The 24042-nt window shown below is 39.5% G+C and overlaps 2 protein-coding genes across 7 annotated transcripts in view; one reads left to right on the forward strand and one right to left on the reverse strand.

Moving 5' to 3' along the window:
• Positions 1-530: 530 nt before the first annotated feature.
• Positions 531-7482, forward strand: nsun6 (NOP2/Sun RNA methyltransferase 6). 4 transcript variants are annotated; one of them, XM_046045575.1, is made up of 12 exons: positions 531-671; positions 1530-1613; positions 1688-1843; positions 1938-2038; positions 2547-2653; positions 2797-2950; positions 3878-3959; positions 4115-4234; positions 5113-5257; positions 5350-5495; positions 6084-6209; positions 6309-7482. In XM_046045575.1, exons 2-12 carry the CDS (start codon positions 1539-1541, stop codon positions 6486-6488), a joined length of 1392 nt encoding a protein of 463 aa, XP_045901531.1. In that variant the 5' UTR covers positions 531-671; positions 1530-1538; the 3' UTR covers positions 6489-7482. The 4 variants fall into 4 exon arrangements, with proteins under 4 accessions (XP_045901531.1, XP_045901767.1, XP_045901685.1 ...); XM_046045811.1 differs by having other exon boundaries at positions 1941-2038; XM_046045729.1 differs by lacking the exon at positions 531-671 and adding an exon at positions 727-776.
• Positions 7483-7643: 161 nt separating this feature from the next.
• cacnb2a (calcium channel, voltage-dependent, beta 2a) overlaps positions 7644-24042 on the reverse strand; it is an 85527-nt gene continuing 69128 nt past the window's right edge. For all 3 annotated transcript variants that reach the window (XM_046044881.1, XM_046044959.1, XM_046045045.1), the window contains 7 exons: positions 20844-20924; positions 20682-20740; positions 17992-18101; positions 15605-15756; positions 13527-13622; positions 12754-12936; positions 7644-10370 (listed from right to left, as the gene is read on the reverse strand). In XM_046044881.1, the coding sequence (XP_045900837.1) occupies positions 9600-10370; positions 12754-12936; positions 13527-13622; positions 15605-15756; positions 17992-18101; positions 20682-20740; positions 20844-20924 (1452 nt within the window). In that variant the 3' untranslated portion in view covers positions 7644-9599. The remainder of the gene's footprint in view (positions 10371-12753; positions 12937-13526; positions 13623-15604; positions 15757-17991; positions 18102-20681; positions 20741-20843; positions 20925-24042) is intronic.

Raw genomic sequence — 24042 nt, forward strand, 5'->3', positions numbered from 1 at the left:
ACATAGTCTGGTTTGTACAATAATAAAGATCACCATAGTGATCTTTTTTTAAACAAACAAATAAAGTTTGTTTAAAAAAAGATCACTATGGTAAGTACACACCTCAAACATATATAAATTGTGAAGTTATATAAACTATCATTTTTGTGTCTTTTTTAATACTTTATTTGATACTTTATACTGTAAAACTTATTGTACAGCTAAATTATATCTTTAATCTTAGTTTCTTGAGATGTTTGTTTTTATTTTAAATGCACAGAAATTAGTTTTGATAGAAACACTTTATTTGAAGACCGCCTATTTTGCATGTATGTGCAGTAGATAGACATGTAATAAACAGGTAATGTAGTTGTAAAGTGAAAAAGTGTTTATTAATGTATTTGTGTACCTCTAACTCCTACTGTGTAATAATAAATGTATAAACAGTATAAACAGTAATAATATAAAATATGTTTTTATAGGAGAAGTTATAATTGTTGACAGATGTGTGTGGGACATGTTCAACTGACCCTTAAGCTTAAACTTCCCACTTTGTTTATCTAAAGACACACGTGATACAGGTGTTTGTGATCAGCAGGCCTCAATTTATGAATTCAGCTGGTGTCATGTGATCAAGATAGTGACGTACGCGGAAGTAGTAGTACAGCATCCATGCCCAGGCACATAACAACGTGAGTACTCCGAGAGACTGTTAAAATGGACTTTATATCGCTATCACACTTAAAATAGACTATTAATTCAACTGGTCACATATTGATCACGAGTGTAAGAAGCAGGTGTGTTGAGCAGGAGTCGCTACGCGCATTCATTTATAAATACGAGCCGTGCTTAACGAAAAGTTGGTCTATTATTCGATATTAGTCCATGTTGGCAGGAGGAACATCATCAGGTCATTATGACAAATGGATTGTTTTATTAAATATCGCATGTTTGTTACATTTAATTCAGATTGTGCCATTAATAGATGGACGACGTCGAGAAGGATTAACAGAAACTATCATCAGGATCAGAAATTGTTTTATTACTGTGTGTTTTTAATTGCATCTGTTAAATTTCTACTCTACTAAATTTAAATCTTAATATTATTTATTTTGGTTTTCTTGTACCGTTATTACTGACAGATTGATTATTTAATGTTTATTTGTAAAGGAATAAGCATTAACCAATAATGCCACATACCTCTTATAGCCTAAGCTAATTTGCAGTGTCCATCCCTAGAGGGGCCTTTAAAGATACTTTAATATGCACAAACTCATCAAGATTATACATACAAAACAGAGCAAGACACACACGCTTTAAAAAAAAATTAATATAACTTTACAATAAGACTTCCTCACTTTGAGTTCTAGGGTCAAAGTATTATGTAGTAGTAGTATTATGTGTGAGAATATAAGCAAGTCCTAATGCCTGTCAGCCTTTTCCAATCAACACCAGAGGCTTTCAGACCCAGATCTGAGTAACACTCTCCTCCTGCAGCTCATCAATCATGACTTGTTTGCTTATTGATTGGATACTTTTCACCCACACAGACTGCAGAAATGTCTATTTTACCAAGAATTTCCCTGAAGCCTGAAGTGGCAGATTTCCTCAGGAGTGTCTTCATGAACAAGGAGGTAGGGATTTATTTGCTCTTCTTCTGGAGAATCATAAATACATCTGATGAAAATAAATGTCTTCCTTTCTTCAGGTGCTGGCTGCCGTCGGCCATCAGGAGGCAGAGTGTCGTTTTCAGAAGCTGCTCGCGTGCCTGTCTCACCCTCCTTCGTATACGTGTGTTCGGGCCAGCACTCACCTAGCTCCCCTGGAAGAGATCAAACACAAGTTAGCAGAGGAGCTGAAAAAGGTGAGTCTCTGTGAGGGAAAGTGACATGTTTTGAGGTTCTTGTTGCTGCGTGTCAGTCGGGTTCTTCACATTCAGTGTGTTGTTGTCGCTGAAGCAGCAGCAGATGTGCAGCTCATCAGCAGAGGAGGTCTCCCTTCAGATTCTCCCTCACCCGCGAATTCCAGATGTGCTGCTCCTTCCTGTCGACGGCCCGAGGTATGTGAGGAATGCTGTAACAACGTCAGACGAATCTGAACCTGCTCTGCTGAGGACACACTTAGCCTTAAATTGCAGTATCAGTCCGACCACTGGGCGAGTGTTTCCTGAGGCCAAACCCACATGGAATTTCATGGAAGGACGACAGAAAAAGCAGACACGTTTACCAAAGCCAGTAGTGCACACATTTCTTTAGGTGCACATTCAAAATACAATAACGGCACAAAAAAACATCCTTTGTTGTGTTCTATTTTGGGTGTGTAAGTACATATTTGTATGTTTGCATATGACCACCTCCCCTTTGTTTTATTTTGAACACACAGAAGCACAATCTGATACAATCAAACAAAGGAAATGGTTTTTAAAAAAGCTTGTGAATAATTGTCCATGCATGATAAGATATGCTGTATCTCCGGTAGTCAGATCTAACTGTAGTCTGCCGCAGTCCAAGGATGTCCTACGAAACTGATTTAGACATGTGCGACTTCCCTTTCTCTTGTGTTCTCAGAGCTGTGAAGCGGCTCACCTCAGAGGTGGTGGTCGGTGCTCAGTGTGGCAGTGCTGTACTGAGAGGCGCTCATGTCTTCGTGCCGGGAATCGTTGCCAGCCCCAAGTGTAAGACTCAAAGACACGCTTGTAAAGCGTTAAAATACGTGTTATTTCTTTTCTCCAAAGATTCTGTATTTGTGGATGTTTTTTTAAAAAGTGCTTTTATTTTGTTGATTGTGGTTTTTCTAACATGAAATCTCTGTTGTTAGACATGAAGGCTGGCGATGTGGTGTCCGTTTTTGCTGACTTGGAGGGTAAGTGCACCCGAGGAGCCACGAGCTTCCAGGGACAGAGTGTGTTTGTGGGAAATGGAGTCGCTCAGCTGGACCGCTCCAGCATCTTCTGCACAAATGAACCTGCCAAGTAAGTAGACTTTGTTTCAAATGCAAATGATGCCAAAAGTGAATATCTAGTCAGTGTGTAGTCCAGACTGTCCTTCATTAAGGCTAAATCATTGAAATATTATTGAAATCGCAATATGGCCAAGTGCAATGTCTTAAGTCGCAGGAGCTGCAATTTTTTGATAAAGGGAAACCTTTATCAATAAAGCAGTGTGGTGCTACAGAGATGCACCCGCCTACAAAACATCTTCCCCAGATGTAAGCGAACCAGCTTGTTTGGTAAAACCCCAACAAAAAACAAATTGCCATCATTTTTATATTTTTTTCAGTGAAAATGAAAACACATCAGTCCCACTAAAATCGCAGCTCATATCACAATATCTGTCAAAAAATATACATTTATTTGCCCATCATCCAGCCCTAGTGTGATATGGATAGTGTGATAGATTGAGAAGGATAATGTAAATACTATGGCTGACCCCGAATAGTCGAAGATTTGATGCTTCGATGGCCGGAGCCTGATTCGACTGTCAATCTCACAGTGGAAGCTTTACAACAACACAAGGATCATGCCATTTTGCGATATGGGGAAGCTCAATGTGTGATTTTACATAGAACTACCAGTTTTCTCCCAATAAGTTAATATACAGCCTATTACAATAGAGAGGGAGAGGGAGAGAGGGATAAACAATAAGCCTCAGTTTAGCTTAGGCTCGCAATGGCCGTGCACAAAAACACACATGATTCGACTATAGGCAGGACTTGATGATTCTGATTCGACTCTGTAAATCCTTAGTCGGGGACAGCTCTAGTAAATAGCTACACTAAAAACACAAACAAGTGAAGATCGGCCGCCCACCAGTCTTCCTCAGGTCAAACGATCATAGTGATTGTGTGGTTTAAAACTCAAAAAGGAAAATGATTCTGTCGCTATTGTCTGTTATTTTAGAGGAATAGGTGTTCGGATGGTGGAGCCACTTTACCAGAGTCCTTCCTTCGATGGCGTTCTACCCAGCCTGGCATTCCTACAGGTGTTTATGTGCACTTTTCTTATCTATTAGTGTCAGAATGATGAATTGAGTCAAGTATAAATTGGGTCTGTAGAGCAGAGGGATTCACTTGCACACTATTCTGCCTCTTGCAGTCCGTTGTTGTGGAACACTAAAACGATTTTCGTGTTGTGCAGAACCTTCCCTCTGTAGTCGTGGGGCACGTGCTCGGGCCTCGTCCTGGAGAACGCATCTTGGATATGTGCGCTGCGCCCGGGGGGAAGACCTGCCACATCGCTGCCCTCATGGGGGATCAGGTACAAGTTCCGCAGAGCTGATAAACAGTCAGCTGCAGGTGTTAGCTGCTCGAGGGATCCCAGTTAATATTCATGGGTTCAAGAAAGAATTCAGTCTACAAAATACACATCTAATATACAGCATGATTAAGAGCAGTAGTTCCCACAAACAGGGTTTGGGAACAAGTGTTTATTAATGTATTTGTCAATTGTAACCCCTGTGGTACATCCAAGGGGTAACTACACATTAAACGGGATAGCAGAGAATCAAAAACATATTTCTTTAAACATCTCTCTAATATATCATTTTTGTCTTGTAAAATACTGGATAGTTTTACCCTTTCAGGCTCCAAAAAGTCATTCAAATTAAACTATTTAAGAAATGAAATATTGAACTATGTGACGAGGGGTAATACGTAGATATCGCTCGTTTCTCGGGGACACAAGCCAAAACGTTTGGGAACCATTGATCTAGAAAATGATTGTAATGCTAGCACTCCTGTGTGGACTTTGTTGTTTCTGTGTCCTACATGAAGACGTGTGCAGGCCCAACACGTGTTAAGTGTAATAAATCATATTAGTAGTTACAGGCATTCATTTAATTTTACAAAGAGGCAAAGGGTGGCGGGAAAATAACATTTTCTAAAGCTTCACTAGACTGGCTACAAGAACATGCTGCTCTCACGTTAATGAATCAGTGTAAAAGATTATAACACTTTTTTTACACTTTTACTTTGTTTTGTTGAGTAAGATTTTGAATGTAGTACTTTTACTTGTAATGAAGTACTTTTTACTTTGTTGTATTACTACTTTCATTTAAGTTAAAGGATCTGAATACTGTGTTACTGATGCTTTACGCGCTTTATTAATGAATTTCTGTCTCGCCCCGTCTCACACAGGGTGAGGTTGTGGCTCTGGACAGGATCCGAAATAAGATTGATCGAATTCGTCAAAATGCCCAAATGCTGCATTTGCGTTCCATCAAGGCGTTTTGTTTTAACAGCACTCAAGCTGTGAGCAGTGAGCCGGCACAGGAAGCTGCAGGTACAGAGCGACACATGTAGGTTTTTCCTATCAATATTTGTCAATGAGTAACCGCAAGACTTGGTATACTTGTGTTTCTGAACTCATTCCAGGACCTCCCTTCTCTCCTGAAAGTTTTGACCGGGTTCTGCTGGACGCTCCCTGTAGCGGACTCGGACAGAGACCCAACATGTGCTCGACCTGGAGCCTCAAGGAGATCTGTTCCTACCAGCCACTACAGCGCAAGTTATTCCACGCTGTAGGTTTTACCACACAGATCTGTAACATCCGTTCTGCTGTTTGTCCCCCCACGTCACATTGATTGTAATGTATTTTAACCAGTAGATGGCAGCATTGGGTCGTTATTATACTGCTGTGTGATTTTACAGCCTGAATTCACATCTTAAAGGGAAAATACACCTTAAACACAAAGTTTTTTGAATGATTTAAATGATGTTGTACTACTGATAACTTTGATTTATACACTAGAATGTTTTCTATGGTTTTTACTTTCACTTGGGTTTAAATGAGCATCAGGAACAACAGCTTTCAGCTCTGACAGAAAGACCAACAGAAACGCAACACAGAGTTTTTCTACTTCTACCTTTAGCACCAAATGTCATGCCTTTTAAACACATTAATGAAGTGTAAGAGTCAATGTGATATAGTCAGTATAAAACTTTTTAAAACCAAGTGGAGCTGCAGATTCAGGTGACTAATTCTCTGTAGGTTTGTGATGGACCCCAGCTGTAGTTTGCGCACACGCGCGCACACACACACACACACACATTGTGTTAAAGTTTGAAACAAAAAAGATCTGACATATATTTGCATTATGTGATTGCAGGCGGTGCGGTTGCTGAAGAAAGGCGGGGTTCTTGTGTACAGCACCTGCACAGTGACTCTGTCCGAGAATGAGGAGCAGGTAGCCTGGGCCCTCGATACCTTTCCTTGCCTCACGCTTCAGTCTCAGGTAAAAAAAAAAAAATAAAAAAAAAAGCACAGACTCAGATATGTGGAGCGATGTTAGGAAAACCGCACCAAATCACGCTGTCTTTCCCATATTTCTCAGGAGCCTCACATCGGCGCAGAAGGCATGCTAGGAGCTGGCCTGTCACCTGAGCAGCTGCGCCTCCTCCAGAGGTTCAGTCCCGAGCTGAACTGGGACCAGACAGGAACAGCAGCCCCCCTCCCCTGTAGAGCTGACGGGGACACGATCGGCTTCTTCATTGCCAAGTTCCTGAAAGACTGACCGGAGGGCATGTTTTCTCTTTACAGCACCATCAGCTCTCACACGAGACTGCAGACGGGAACAATTGTGTTTATATTACCACACTCTGTGTGCTTTGACGGGCCAGTGTTGACAAAGAAGCTCACTGTGCTGTTTACAGCATCTGCCTTTTAACAGCTGCTCCCTAAACCTGCGGGCCATATAGGGATAAGCTTTATAAACACTGAGGGCAGGAGAGAGGGGAGTGCAGGGGAAAGAGAGAGAGGGAGGCAGGCACGTGGGGATGGAGACTGAACCAGTATGCAGCAGTGCTAGCGTCGCCATAACAACAGTGACGACACAGCTGCCATGCTGACAGCTGATTGGCTGGATCTCAGAGCTCAGATCAGGAAGTAGCATGCAGAAAGAGGTCATGAGAGGTATTAATAATTTATTGTGTTTCAGTAGTGGTGGAGGCAACCGGGACGTCTAATTAGTGCTTCTGCTGCTCGTGAGAGAGAAACGAGGCTGTCTAGTTCTGTCTGAATCAGTGTGAACGATAATACATACGTTTCATCATAAAAGTTCCTTAAATTAAAAAATAAATTAAAAAATCTTCATGTCCATTTTATATGAGCACATTATCTGATTACACTGATGAAACGTTTTACAAATTACAACACTAATTTATTCAGTGCAAATTGAATTTAAGATGTAGTTTATAGATTCATGCCTACAGTGCACAAACACCTCCTGTCGTGCAGCATTTTAAAGGACCTTCACATTGACCTCAGCTCAATTCCTCTTTCTGGGAAATACCTTTAAACTCTTAATCAGTCCATCCACACATCTGCCTGGAAACACCACTTTCACCTTCCTGTTTCTGTGCATTAGACTGTATGCAGTGTTAAGACGGCTCATTAAATTGGCTGCTCTGCTCACTGAAGTGCACTGAAGTCTGTTTAACATTAAAACTGCTGCATCTCTGTGTCTGTTTTGGCGGACGCTGTGTGTAGAGAAGCTGCTTGCTATTTTAGATGCATCCCCTCAGTATTGTCATTCATGTCGATGTTGTCATGACGACTAAGGAGTCAGGTCGGTGAGTCTACCTCAGTTTTTCAGTAGAGTTTCAGAAGACTATTTATAGCCACCGCTTTCCCTCCTCTGTCTGGGTCTTCTGACAAAGCACACATCAAATTCTTCTCCCCCCTCGGCAGTCCTTTGTTGCCAACTTTATTCTCTATATTTACGCATTATGTACATATACACATGTACACTGTTAGAAAACCTGTAATGCTACCAATGCAGCATAGAAATGGAGTAATTTTTATAATTACAATTGTCAGGCAAAAACAGAGTGAAGGGACAGGGTTTAGTGGGCTTGTAAACAGAGGGGCTTCAGTATCATGAATTAATGCATGATATCTGCGAAAATATGAGTCATTAAACACACAGCACAGGTGTTGGAGGCTCGTACACCATCGAACACCATCACTCTGCATTAAACGGACCCTGGTCAGGGGAGTTAACAAAGGGCAAAAGACAGACAACATATCTTTGTCTCGTAAACATTTTGAATTGTTTCAGTTGGTTTTGCAAATGTTTTAATTTTTAGTGAGGAAGATCTCCTAAAATGAACATTTGTTATACTATGAAGTGGGACAACATTCATTAGAAAAGGGGTCAGACTTAATAAAAGATGGACCTTCATGGTGTTTTGGTAGTAGACCTACAGTAAGTTGAAATCTCATATCAAATTGCTTTCACTTAAAACCAGTGTGAATCTGTGAAAGTGCAGAATAAAGTGTGTATCAATGTTATAAAATGTCTCTGGACCCATACAAAGAACAGTACTGCATGTAAGAGAGGAAGGTATTGTAGAAGTCATTTGTCTTGTAAGGCAAGACTAAGGTGTGCCTCGAAGGAGGCATAAAACCAAACGTCTAAAACCATGGGCGCAGAGGTAAAAAAAGGAACTAAGCAATAAATGATGAACATAAAACTGAGGGAGTAGTCTGACACTTTGGGGAACACTCTTATTCACTTTCTTGCAGAGAGTTAAATTAATGTTGAATGTGAAACTACAGCTAGCGTGAGCAGCCGGTAAGCTAAAGTTAGCTAAAGTTCAGCCCCACTTTATATAAACCACAACTTGTAATTTTTAGACTTTGTATTTTTGTAAATTTGATTTAAAGTGTTAATTGGTGAGCTTTAGAGAGGCAGGTAGGTTAATTTTATTTAACCTTCCCACAGAGTCAGACTAACTGTTTCCAGTCTAAGCTAAGCTAACCGGCTGTTAACTGTATCTGCATATTTACTTTACAAATATGAGTGTTACTGATTCTCTCATCTAGACTCAGTTGCCAGTTTATTAGGTACACCTAGCTAAAACTACAACAGTCTAACACAACAGTGAATCCTCCTGTTTAATTTATGTTTAACAAGGTGTTAACTCAACTTTATGGGTATTTTGGAGGCTGTTGATCTGAATTTTATTAATACTGGAAGGTGTTTCTGTTATTTGGACTATCCAAAATAAGGACAAAATAATAGAAACAACTGCCAGTATAACAGTATTAACAGCGGCACAAACTACAGCCTCCAAAATTATAAGTTAAGAAACTGGCATCATCTAGAGTCTAACTCTCAGCAAGACAGCAATTACGCACATTTCCTAAATTGCCAAACAGTTCTTCTAAAACAAAAGACCAGCAAATATAGTGTCAAACTAACTTGGTTAGTCAACCGTTGCAGTCAACCTTAGCAGTAGTCTGAAGGAACAAATTATTCAAGTGGTAGCAAGCAAAAATAAAATAAAATGCTAATCACAGAAAGCACAGCTCAGTACAGAAACAAATTCTGCTTTTGTGTCATGCTTTATCAAACACAGGTTTAAAATATGCATATTTAAGAATATTCATGCATATCCACACATAAACAACGTCTATGCATAGATACACACATACATATATTTATATATTTATATTTGTATCTATGTAATCAAAATCTTGCCGTTGAAAAAGATGCAACAGCATTTACAAAGGAAGTGTACATAAATAGGATGCTGTGGTTTCAGGGTATAGCAGCACGATGGGAGAACAGAATGGTCTTTAAGAGGGGCGTCCAGATGAGCTTCAGGAGGACTTTGGTCCGTCACTGGTGGATGTAGGAGTCTCTGGCCCATTCCCCTGCCTCACCCCTCTTTTTGGGAGCCACCTCCCCCTCTCTGTCCCTGTCTCTGTCCCGGTCGTAGTAGTGATGGTGGTGGTCACGCGCCGGCCGGTGGTGGTGAGAGCGCTGTTTGTTCCGCTCGTTATGGTCCTGTTCGCGCTCCTTTGAGCGGTGGTGTCCCGTACTGTGGCCGACCTCCTCCGCCCCACCGCGGTGGTGGTGGTGGTGGTGATGGTGGTTGTGGTCCCGGTGGGGCAGTGGCTCGTAACGCTGTTGCTGTTGGGGGTGCCCCTCCCCTAGATCCTCATCTTCATCCTCCTCCTCCTCCTCCTCCTCCTCTTCTTCATCCTCCTCCTCTTCCTGATGGAGGAGCTGAGTGCGTGGCTCAATATAAGCAGAGTCCTTGCTTTCTCGGCTCTCTCTGCTCTCTCGGCTCTCGGGGGTCTCCGAGTCCATAGTCTCCTGCCGGGAGAGGCCCCGGGCTCGACTGCTGTGGTGGTGGTGATGGTGGTTGTGGTGCTCAGTCCTGGTGGAAGACGAACGGTGGTGGATGTGCTGGGCTCTCCTGGAGGCCTCTGTCCTCAGAGGCCTCTCCTCCTCATTGCCCTCCCCCTCAGCCTCTGCATCGGCGTCAGCCTGGTCCTGGTCCTGGCTCTGGTGGTGGTGGTGATGGTGATGATGGTGCTGGTGATCCTCTCTGGAGCCTTTTCTTTCCACCAATGCTTTATCTCCTTTCTGCTCTGCACTGCTGCCCTGTGGTCAGTAACACACGAGAGTGAGTAGGCTGACAGCAAACAAGGAAACGCACTGCAAACGCACACAAACACATGCAGATTAATATTCACTTCAGCCTTGTTGCTCATCTGAACTCACACGTGAATACACACACTGATCAAATATTCATCAACCATCCACCAACCACTGAAGGTTGATGAATCCTGGAGGAGGCAGATTTGAAAGAAATGTTCAAGGTATTTTCACCAGGACCAAGGCGGAGACACCTGATGTCTCAAAACGTTTATCTGAAGGCCTCTCCACACTCACCACACTAGCAACCACATGTCAGGCTCACTCCTGTTCCTCATCAATATCAGGGTTTTCCTCATTTTCAGTCTTACATTTCCCATTGTGATGGCAGTAGATGGAGAGAGGGTAGAGGTAAAACATTATACAGCATTTACACACTCAGATATGTGACATTAGCTGAAATCTATCCTGCATGACACGCTTAAAAAAAGACTAATAAGAAATATAAATTAAATGCTTTTAAAATCAAGGTTTTCAGCTAATCTTTGTGTCGCCCTACTTCCTGTCTACCTCTGTATCTTCTTTAAGGGTTGGTCCCAACAGCGCACCAGTTTTAAGCACTGTGTTCATGCGCCGCAAGGGAGAAGGAGTATAAAGTGTCCCGTTCATTAAAATTCCTAACCTAAAATTACACTTCACACACCAATCAAGTTGTTGACAGTAATGAGTCTATAATAAGGGTGTGACGAAACACTTAACCAATGAGATTGAGACGAGACGAGATTTTAACACTATTTTTAAGAAATCTTAAATGCTGAATTACATGAAATTTGTGAGCATAAAAAAGTTAATTTCCTGCATTCTGATGAATTTTTCAGCACCAATTTATGGTGAAAATATTTATTAATATAATTATTTATAATTTATGTAAAGGGAAACAATGGAATAAAATGCAGCACGGCTCTCTGGCATTCTGTGTTGCTTTCAGGTATGTTTCTCCTGTAGACTAACTTTTCTCATAACATAATAACATCCCTGCTGAGTCAACACACATGCAGGCATGATTTAGTCTTCCCTCTTTTTTGTCTTTGTTTGGGGAAGTAACCTCTTTAAATGCGATTGCAGCACATTTTCACCTCAATGATAAATTAATTAATTTTAATTCAGTTAGAAACTCCAGGACTTTAATAGCTCCTGTGTTTCAGTAAGTTTTCTGCTCATGTCCGAAACGTTTTGCACATGACGACATGTCCACATTTAAGTCTGCCTGTCCTATACTCTGCTGTGCATTACGTTACTGATCCGCGGGTATTTTCCTCTTCAGACCATTTGACCGACACAGTATGAGAGTGCGTGTTGCATGTGAAACCGAAACTAACCTACAACACTTGTGATCAGGCAGAGATCTCACCACAAATCCACACACACGTTAACTTCAGCAGCTCCACTAAAGGGCAGCTCACAGTCCCAAACAGAGCAAGGCTGCTCTTCAGTTTTTATATGTTTATATTGCAAAACTCTACCAGCTACGTTACCTCTCTGTCACAACTGGCTGCGACTCACAGCGTGAGAGGTTAACTTGATTACTACTAGAGCACGCCGGTGTCGCATCAGCTCCGTGAGTCAAAGTTATCAGTTATGCATTTGTTTTTCACTGCGTGAGAAAATTAACGTGTAACTCAACAGCGTGTGAAAAATGTCAATTTTGTGAGTTGAGATATCGTCACACCCTATAAGCTATAATCTGAAATATTTTACAATTAACACTTCAAGTGATGAAGGTGCTTGCAAAAATACAAAATGTAAACCATACTCTTACTCCTTTTTTAGTATTTTTACAATACTAAAGTATACTGGAGTATGATTTATTTATTGAGGGCCAACAATAGTCAACAGACAGAACAGATAGAAGTAAAAAAAAACGATTGATGAGACTGGTAAGAATAATACTGAATAATACTTACTAACATAAATATTAAGTATCGGATATATTGGAATAATTTTGAGAATTAAGTTCCTTTATAATAATATCACGTGACATCTCTTTTAGTACAGTAGACCTGCTTCTATGTAACTCTGTCCACTGTATAAATGTATTACTCCTCTCTTACTGTGAGAGACAAAGACCAAACAAGCATCTCAGCTGGGGAGCAGGATACACCGGAAATACATGTAGGCATGTGATTCCTCGAAAAACATCATAAGTGGGAGTATTGGGACAGACCCTAAACTTCATTTACAGCTGGGTTTCTTCTTCTCTCCCTTTCTAGCCTTTTCGCACAGCCTCTGTCACTTCCTATGTTATCCCATTCATCTGCACAGCTCTGATGCAGGTATCTCTACCCTCTCCGTGGCCTCCACTGGCCCTCAGTTTGCTCAGCACTTGTACCTGCACGCCGGAGACCGGGGCTGGACTGGAGGGCAGGGTGGCTGTGGGCAGCTTAGATAGCAGCGGGTTGGGGGGGTTGCAGCTGGTGGGGTGAGTGCTTTTCCAGTAGGCTTCCAGGTAATCAGCCATATGCTCACATGCATCCTCCAGCTGGTTCTCATCTAGGATGATGTCAAACATCTCCTGAGAAAGGAGTGAATTGTGCAGACAGAGTTAAACAAAATGGAAAGGAGACAGGTTGAGGTAACAATAAAAAAGTCTTATTCTAAGGCTGTTTTGAGAAACCTAGAGACATCTAAAATTAAAATAATCTTTAAGTATTCATACAGATCGTTATCCAAGGAAGGTGAAGTCGAGGGCGACTGGACTTGGTTGCCCTTGACATAACCTTCCTTGGATAACTGTGACCTGCATCACTGATAATGTTCACAGACATCAAACTGATCTTTACATATACAAAACTCAACCAAATTAAATTAAGAGAAAATCTTAAAACAGTCAGTCCCTGAAGATACGGACAGCTATTTGAATTAAATTGAGCCTACACTTTCACAAGCCCGGGGTGCTTGCTTCATTTTCTAAAATAATAACTAAGCAGATTACAGAAGAGCAGAAAGAGAACTGGCACGAATTATAAAGATTTAAAAAAGCTGACTTTAGATATGCATGAAACTAAAGCTGAGAGCCAAAACCAACCCTAAAAAAAGGACTCCAGGTTATTTTAAACACTGGATTCAAGTCAGTGATACCAGGGGTCCACTGTGGAGACTTACAGGAGGGCACTGAGCCAGCTTGTCAGCGGCCACCATCTGGACATTGAGGTGTTTGGCCTGAGACTTGCCCCTGGACTTGATGAGTCTCTGCAGCACCTGGAGGCAAATGAGGACAACAGGAAACAAGGTCATCGTTGTTTTATTACACAAAACTACATTTAGGCTATGAAGTATATAAAGTACGTTTCATACTCTCTGAAGGAAAGTAGATAGATTCTTTTGAAGTTAGGTGATCAAAGCCCAGACACACGGTGGTGGAATTTAACTAAGTTTGAGGTTCTTGTACTTGTGTTTATATTTCTACTCTACTACATTTCAGAGATGTATTTCACAACTACAGTCACTGGTTACTTTTCAGATTAATATTTTACATTAAAAGACATATCATAATCTTAATAAAATATTAACATACTACACATTGTTAGATTAAACCAGTGGTTCCCAAACATTTTGGCTTGTCTCATTAAGGCCCCCTTGTAACATTTTAGGTGTCTGAGCAGTTCTACCAAAAAGACATTTCCTCTCTACACTTCTCATGTGGTTCTATTTAAACAACCGTTTGAGGCTTAGAGAGTTAAATTATTCAACATTCCACAAAAAGAAAGAATTACAGAAAAGTCAAAAGAATTTATACAGAAACACGAAGCGAACTTTGTTTTCCCCTCTTTGCAACCCATGAACTTCCAGGTCTTATCATTCTTCTATTTTTATACCTACTATGTTTATTGTTAAGAACCTAAGCAAATTCCTTGTATCGGTAAACCTACTTGGCAATACGGCTGATTATGATACGGAGATTGGGAACCGGTGGACTAACCTACCTAACTGTATCTAAAGCAGTTAAACCAGCTCCACCTCAACAAGCTACAACATTAAAATGCTGCTTACGCATCGAGTCATTACTGTTAAAAGATTACTCCACCGATTTAGCATTGTACTACTATAACATTGTCAGACTCACGATGGACATTTCAAAAAGGAATAATCGATGCATTACCGACAAAGCAACTCAAGTGCCAAATGTAATATATAATTATGAATCAAATAGGGCATGGATAATAAAACAATAACAATAATTATAGGAATATATTTTTTTAAATTACACTATAACAAATGTTCAATAAATATTCAATAAATTTTTGTTTAATTTTAGTTTATTTTTATTCACTTGAATCAGACCCAAATTAGGACTTCTTTTTTTATTAAGTTGTTCATTTTGTTGAGGAAAAAGGACTGAAAAAAGCTTTTACTTAATGTTACTCTTGCATATTTGTTGACAAAGATTTTACAATAATTGTTTTGATGTTCTACCTCAGATTTGAGAAGTGATTCACTGTTTGGCCTCAAGTGTTGACCATAAAGAAGAGTTTAAACCACAAATAACCATCAGGTTTCTTCAACTTTCACTCAGAAGCCTTTAAACTCGAAAGAAATAACGATTTCATACTTATCATGATAATTATCGATATGGAAAGACATGAAACTTTTTTTGTGATAACATTTTTGACCATATCGTCCAGCTCTATACTTTAAGTACATTTTGTTGTTAATACTTCTGTACTTTTACTTCGCCACTGCGAATACAGTTATATTATAACTTGAAAAACACTGTTTATATCCCTTTACGTTTAGCTGTAGTATGGCAGCAGGTTATAATTTGAGAGGACAGGTGGCAGAATGCGTTTTGTTTTCCCTGCAAGTGTGATTCACAAAGATGACGCTTTGATTTAAAGCGTGCATCTCATGCCTCGTTAACTATTTCTTATTTTCTCTGTTACCCAAATGCCTGTATTTTACTGATCACTGAATCATGAGCTTGTTTTTACTCCTGCTGAAGGTCAGAGTGATGAATAAGTCCACTCACGCATTTGCTCGCTTTCAAATACATGTTCTATTTAAAACCACAGCTAAGACACAAAGACAAGTCAGAGACATTCATACACCAGTTGACTAATACATCTATGAAAGTGCTGTTTTCATCCGTCAGCACGTACACAAGACATTTGCATTTGTTTCTCTCTTTTGCTTTGATCTTCGACTGGCTCCGTCACCGGATCATTTATGTTCACTTTACTCACCTTGGGAGAGGTGATCTTAACGTAGACAATGATGGGGGCGAGGGACGTCTTCCCCAGCTGTGACGGGTGGTTGATGGTGTCTGCATCCAGAACTACCAGCTGTAACGTACGGGCCAGTTCGAAAATCCGCTCTATCTCACTCTGGACTTCAGCTGAAGAAGAAAGGAGAGTCAATGCAGAGTTTGTACTTTCTAATTCATGTTCTAGCCTTATTCTTACTAAGCCTGGGAATCATTTCACATTTTATTATTATTATTATTATTATTATTATTATTAGTCTTTCTCTATAAATTTACTGTGATTATATCAAGTAGAGTAGTATCAACCGACCAATCAGAGCCTGGATGGGGTGGGACATGATCTTAAGCCTGCTGATTTTGTTGCTCTTGTTGTTCTTCCAGTGTCTTATTGTCTTATTCAATTCAATTTTATTTATATAATTCCAATTCACAACAACATTATCGTATAGCGCTTTTTATATAGAGCAGGTCTAGACCATACTCTGTGATATTATTGACAGAAACCCAACAATTCCCACCATGAGCAAGCATTAGGCAACAGAGGCAGAAACCTCGAGCAGAACCATGGCTCAGGGTGGGTGGCCATCTGCCTCGACCGGTTGGGAGTGAGGGGGAGAGAGAGAGTGAGAGAGAGAAAGAGGGAGAGAGGGATGGATGAGGTAGGAGGAGCAGCCTACACAATATCCACACAGAAGTACAGACAGTTAACGGTAATATTGGTGCAGACTGAATGAATAATGGTACATATATTTCTAGTAATGTTAATGATAATAATAACAATAATAATGACAATAGGACTAGTAATTATAATTGTAGCAGAGGGTGTTGAGCAATGTTATGTTGGTTGGTATTTCTTAACCTGCCACTTCATTGGTTCTTGAACATCTTACTGCTCAGGTTTAATTCTTATTGCACAAAAGTACAGAAAATTCCAGGTTGTTTCTTTATGGGAACTGAACTGCATTAATCAGATTTGTAATTTTTTATTATGTTTTATTGCTCTTATGTTTATTACTATCCTGCCTGTTTAATATTTAATATTTTTATTGTTAAATTCTTTGTAACTATTGTTTTGATATGTGCTATACACTACATTTTTGCTTACTTACTTACTTACTAGATGTGGTTTGAATAATCGACTGCACTGCATCAATTATTTTAAGCTGCCAGAAACTTTAATATTCAAAAGACATCACGACTTTAGGGACCAGGCTTAGAGACTCTGATAGGAACAGTGGGCCATGTACTGTTACCTCTAACACATACCGACTGTTACATTGCACAACCCCCACTCCCAACAGATGACGATGTGACTGCAAAAACAATCCTACAAATATCACAGCAGGGCACAGTTCCCAATCTAAGAAGAATTGCGGCCAAGCTTCATGACTTCCAGTCACGACAAAGTCTGAAGTAAACTGATAACATGAAAACATTCCAACCTAACGGCTCATTCAGACTTCGATGAGTGAGTCACAAATTCTCATTTTCCGGCTAAAATTTGCCAGAGGGGTGAGATAATTTCACTTGCTTCCAATGCAGAATTTTCCTGAAATCATTTATTAGATCTTGAATAAATGAAGGCTTCCATAGCATCAAGAAAATGTTACTTATTATTAAAGAAAACTTGTGTAAAAAATGAAGATTTGCATTAGAAACAAACTTACACTTGTTGCTTTTTTGGCAGGTTTATGAGGGGAAGTGAAGATTTCAGGCTCCATAGAGCACAAAATGGCTTTATAAGATGGATATTTTTTTTAAGATCAAGTGCCAGTAACTGACTAAACAGACTCCAAGTGACTCTCACTTAAAATAAAAAGCTTTGGGAGAGTCTCCGTCCTAATGTATCATTAAAAAGACAGCAGAGGTGGAGTCACTGTTGCTTTAAAGCTGCCTTTGAGTTTTTTGTGAGACAGCGGCACACCGTTGAAAAAGAGGTCAAACCTAGTTGCAGTGTGGTGGCTCTGTGTAATCATAAAAAATGTTAATATAACACAGCTTTTCCTTGTACTTCTTACTTTGCTGCAGGCACTGACTGATGCTTATGTTGATACGTAGCAAAGATTAGCCCTGTCACCTCAGTTTCACTCAGGAATCTGTTTCATTCTAATCACATCTAAACCCCAATCAACTCCAAGAAAATCAGAGCGGTTCTTGAACTTGTTATCGTGCATTTATGCTCTATCTTTCATTCCAACAAAAGAAAACTGGCCAAGGCCACTCCGGGCCGTCGGAAGTTATCACCATTGTCAAGAGTTTCTTTAATCGTTTCCTTCCTTTTCCACGTTAGTTGGTCTCCTTGAAAACATTATGAATCAAAACACCAGATGTTCCCAGGCATTGCAGCCATTTCTAGCCCGAACGTACCCAAGTTTGAGCGTGTGTTGGAGCGTTCGATGATGGCGTGCTTGCTGGGATTGTTCAGGACTGAGCGTTTGGCCAGAGAAATATCCGCTGTGACGCGAGTGATTGATATCCTGAAAACCAGGGGAAAGAAAATTACTTGGTTAACAAGATATTATGGACTTGATTTGATATGAGATAGGAATATAGACAAAGAGTCAAAAAGAGAGAAATACAGAAAGATTGATTTTACAGTTCTTAAAACTATCAGAAAAAGTCCTTAAACCCAAATCCAAACGTGCAGGCTAAATCATGGCCAAAACTTCTGAGGGTGAACTCAGTACATAAACTAATTTTCTGATACAAACGGCTTCCTTTCCCAGAGGTCTGAGGAAAAATATTGATACGGTTTTAAATGAGAACTTGCAGGTTATTCAGAAACCAACTCAATTAAAAGTTTGTCTTACAAAACCAGTGGAACCAGACAACCTGGCTTCTATCCCTTTTATGATGGAGACTTGTCACTTCAACTCTTTTCATGTCATATATTTATACTTGGGATGGAAACAATTGCAAAATATATAATCAATTTACTGTAATTTATCCAAGACTTTGACAAGGTTTCATTTCATAGGCTGAATGCTTGTAAAGTAAGATGTTAACTATAAATGTATTATAAAAAATTATAATACGTTTACCAGCAGCATCAGGCTAATTAAAACCAGTGATTGACCGATTAATTGGACCGATATCTGGCATATTGAGATAATCTGCATCGGTCGATAACTGCAGCCACGAGGCTGATATATACAAAAAAAAAAAAAAGCCTTTGTCATTGTGGCTACAGTGGAACAATGTTAGTGCTCCCATTTTTGAGTTTTGGGAAGGTGGTGAAAATGTTTTTCGAGCCCTAAATCCCAGTATAAAATATATATTGGTATTTTCTGCTAAGTGTGCTTGGTTGGGGTCAGTTTTAGCGGGCATGTTTTTACTATTTGTGGTAGCTTGTTTCTTATTTCACCATTTTAATAATACTTCATTCTCCACCTTATTTAAGTGTCACTGACTTATTGAATCTGCCTCCTTCAGTTCTCTTCACACTTACAGACCTAACGTACTTCTGCTGCAAACCCGTCAGTGTGCCCCGCTTCTTTCCGTCACTCTCTTCCTGTAAGTCTGTTGTGGTGATTTTCTCCATCAGTAGTAGGCTATGTTATATAAAGTCGTCAAAGAAAAGAACTTGTCTTCTGGACTTTTCCTCCCACGATTCCGTTCACAGCAGCAGCTGCGCTGCATGTTGAGGAGTTGACGACGTAGCCTATCAAAACAAAACCAACGTGGTAGCTAACGAATGACATCTGACTGGTGTGTTCGTGGTCCGCTCTTGTAAAATATCCGATGTGCCACGACTTGTAACGTAATAACTCTGTGTTTCTCTGAAAAATGCTACAATGTGTCGCCAAATATACCTGGATGGACCGCCAAAGTAAAGTGTATGTGTGGGAAACACTGACTGAACCGTTGTTTTTCTTTTTTTATTGTTTAATTTTATATCTCTTTTGAAATTATATTAGGATACCTCATTATACCGATATACCACCCAGCCCTACCTCAGTCGCCATTGTCTTTTTTTACGTTTCTCCTGAATGACAGTTAATCTAATCTAAAACCATTACTGGCTAGCGTTAAATATATATTGCTATACTTTAGAGAATAATGCAGCTGAATGACGTCACTTCAACAAACTGTACCCCACTCTCCCTTAAACACCAGTCAGGTTCTGAAATCTATAGCATAACCCAATGTATTTTTCTATTTCATTCATTAATATATTAGATTAGATAGTCTTTATAATCCTTATGTACATAGCCTCATATAAACAACATGAACATACCTAACAACATATACGATACATCAGACAGCACATTTATAAATAAACTGACACCAATTGAACATACTTTCTCACTTAGCAAGCAGTTTTGTTTAGTAGTGCTATAGCCATACAATAGCTAATAATAATTCCATCTAAAACAACACGTTACTGGCTTAGATTAAATGTATATTAGATTGTAGTCTGCATGGAATAAGGTAATTATAGTTGACTTTTATTGTTTTATGTCGTCATTATATATCAGACATCGGCCGCCATGGTCTCTAAACATCAGCATCGACCAATGAAAAACCCACATATCGGTAAAACTCCCTAAAACCTCTAACTATGGACAAATTTACTGTTTAATCACATTCAATGGTAATAACCTACTGTTTAACAATGTGGGACACAATATCACCAGTAACGACGCTGGTAGACAAAGAAAATGAGAGTGAATAGGACCATTTGAGCTTGATAACATGTCATCCTGCATTAGTTAAACCGTGTCTGAAGAACAAGTCTCAAACAGGTATTAACAGAATGCAGTGCAGCTGCTGGTGGTCTGAGTGGATCTGAGTGTTGTGTAACTTCACGGCATCTCGGCTTCAGATGGGTGGATGGACTCAACATTGAGTAAGTAGAATCCCGCTCTGCTCTAGGGCCCATTATGGCCTATTAAGGACATGGAGAGGGCCTATTTAAAGCAGCAGCACACATCTCCAGGCCAAACAAACTTGTTACACACTCCCTCAGCTAACCTCGGGGGACAGATAAATACCAGCATATAGACTTGGACAGAAAGGAGGAATGAGGAAGGAAGCAGAACGAGAAGGGAACTTACCTTCCCTCGAATCTGTGTTTCAAAAAGTCAAACAGCGCTTTTTGCATCATGTCTGTCACCTGCGGACAAGACATTTAAGGGCGTTATTAGGACAAAAACATTAAAAAAGGGGACACGTTTTGGCTGATAATCTTCCAAACACAGGCAGTGTTGTGTTTGTACCTCGTAGCCCTTCAGTGACGGCCCAACAAGAACCACGGGTCGCATGGAAGGCACAACGTCGTACGGAGGAATGTGTTCCGTCTTAAGATTGGAGAAGAAGAAAAAAAGTTGCACACATTTACAGAGACAAAATAAACACTCGCCAGCACAAATCACTTCAGGCGTTTGGAGCAACAAAGAACTAGATAATGTAAAAGCACTGGAACATTGTGAACTGTGAAATGGGACGTCTCAGCTGGCCCAACAAAACAAGCCTAGCTTTGATTTATAATAAATTTGGCAGTTTACTAAACGAATCAGGTTGTTGGGATTTCAAAGCCCGGTTACAGTAAACTATAATATTTTATGATGGATTACAATCTTCAAATAAATCCTCTCATTTCACGGTTCTGATGTCACTGAATAAAAAGGGGAAACCATGTAACAGGAAAGGTTAGTCAGACGGGGAGAAAAAGCCACAGTAGATCAACGCTGAAAAACGTGGAGAAATCAGAAACGCCGGTAGAAAAACTTGCTGTGGGGACGAGGCGGGAGCTCAGTTTGTGCAACAGCCACGGTTTTAAATGAAACCATGACAAGATGTTTGAAATTTGAGATAAAACAATTAGTCCATTTACAAGTTGAATAGGGACGCAACGATCAGATTAGCCTGATTTGGTGTCATCCATGATGTGACTGATGCATATTTCATGTATCTTTAAAGGTAGCTGGTTGTACTGTAAGGTATACAGATTTTAAATTCAGTTAACCAGAATCAAACCGGCTGAGGTATCAAAGTCTGTAACTGAAGAGAAAAAAATAATCTCAGGGTTTTGAACTATTGGTCATCTAAAAACCAGACATATGACATCCTGATGTTTGTGCAGAGTTTGATTCACATTTGTCTGGTGAAGGGGAAAAGTTTCTCTTTGCTCATCTTAAATCTGGGTTTAACAGTGTGTGAACTAGTTTGGAAGCTAATCATGGTTCAGTGTGCAACTTAATGTGATGTGGAAACTAGAAACCTCCTCTGCATATGTACTCATAACAGGTAGTAGTAGTAGTAGTAGTAGTAGTAGTATCTTGTGTGCAGCATTTAAACTTTTGAACAAAAATTGTGGAAAAAAACACAACAAACAAATGATTATAAAGTATTTTGAAGTCTTAAAACATGTCTGGAGGGGATCTTTAAATATGTCAATTTGGCATCTGAAAAATTCCAAATCTACATTTTATAGACAGAAATTATAAATCAATACAAAAACTCTGCATATTTGGTAATAGTTATTAGTTGCTTATTTGAAATGTGTTACCACTGATTTAAAGCATTCTAAAATAATTGCTAATGAGAATTGCTATTAGTGAAACATTTACAAGTGATAAGTGGACAGTATAATGTATCTCAAAACCAACAACATCTGTAGGAGGTAAATATTCCTTTGGTTCACTTTGTACCAGCCAGCATCACATTTGGATGCTCAGAGGTGTTTATATATTTTTGAACCAAAAGTCCTTTTAATTTTTTTGTATTTTTTGTACGCTGCTTGTAATCAGAAGTGGACAGTAATAAGTACACTTACTCAAGTACTGTGCTTAAGTACAAATTGTATGTACTTGTACTTTACTTCATTTTTAAGCCACTTTCTACTTCTTCTCAGCTACATCTTTAGAGGTAACTATTGTACTTTATCTGACATTAAACTAACCAGCGATTTATACAAGTACTTTAGCTTATACTATTAATAAATGAATCAAGTGACAGGAAATGAATTGGCACAAATGTGATCATTTGCTGCTTCTCCTTTTTAAAAATATTTTAATGATAATAATGTTGAGGTTTGGACGGTTGGTTGGGACCAAACAAGTGTTGTGAAGGTGTCACTTTAGGCTCTGGGAACCTATTTTTAGAATTTTACAACAAAAAAAAACCAAACAAACAGTCGATTAATAAAGAAATTAATCAGCAGATTTATCCATAATGAAAATAATCATTAGTTGCAGTCTGATAGTCAGTACATGGGACATTGTTCTGCTTTGAGTAGTTTTACTTTAACACTTACACGTACATACTTTTACTAAAGTAACATTTTCAATGCAGGACATTTACTTGCAACAAAGTATTTTTACTTGTGGTATTTGTACTTTTACTTAAATAAAGGATCTGAATATATTTGCATTTCTCTCTGCGCCTGACGCCGCAGAGCAGCACGTTTGAAGAATGTGTGGATGTTCCAGCACACCGCAGGGAAAGCACTTTCTCTTTCTTTTCTTTTTTTAAAGCAATAACAGTGCATGATCTAAGATCTGTTGGAGAGCAGACAGCTTGGAAGCAGAGAGGGCTGACTACTTAAAAGGACTGTTGATTATCATATCCACCACGCAGTATTTCTTTAACAAATGTTCTCCCCTTATTTGTCCTAATGTTGAAGCGGCTCTATTATATTTATGATGAGTGTTTTAGTAGATTCAATGTCTATCGCCCCCTCTTCCTCTTCTCTTCTGACTAGCATTGCTTTCGTCACTGGGCTTCCCATGGGGCGTTGTGGGAACTGATGCACACTACTGCTGAATAACACAAGGGTATTAAATGAACAATGTAGTCAGAGTCAGCAGCAGTTAGCATTTCACTAAATGAATTTTTTATTTTAGATGTGTGGGGAAATGTTTGTTGTGATTTTGTATACATTTTGCGCACTGCAAATGATGATTGTGATAAAAGAAAAATATTTGGATGTCGTGATGTTGACTTACATAGGCTCAGCCTTATAGCAAATGTGTTGTGAGATGTGCACCCGTCACTCATAAAAATAAATAAAACTTTTTGAGTCATATTTGTAGGTTTAAACCTGCAGTGTGGAACTTTTGTCTCCTCCTCCTGACAAAGAGAGTAATTACACAAACAGTGTCAACTCATGTCCATGATGTATGCCTACTGGTGAGCTTGCCCCAGGCTTGAGTTCAGATATAATGAGAAAAATACAGAGAAATTTCCACAGCTCCTAGACAATAATCCATTATTTATGTGGAGTAAATATAATGGCTACATAGCCTACTCCAAATATTTTACAAATAACTTGTCTGGCCTTAGTCCTTCTCTTCTCTAAGCGCTGTCCAACAAGGAAAAGCTACACCACTGGTTAATGTTTGTCCTTGCTGTTGATTGCCTTCTTTTTTTTGACTGTATCCTTCCTCTGAACAGACTTTTTTTTTTTAACTGGAG

This window comes from Micropterus dolomieu, linkage group LG01 (assembly GCF_021292245.1).
Source record: "Micropterus dolomieu isolate WLL.071019.BEF.003 ecotype Adirondacks linkage group LG01, ASM2129224v1, whole genome shotgun sequence".
NCBI classification, from domain to species: domain Eukaryota; kingdom Metazoa; phylum Chordata; class Actinopteri; order Centrarchiformes; family Centrarchidae; genus Micropterus; species Micropterus dolomieu.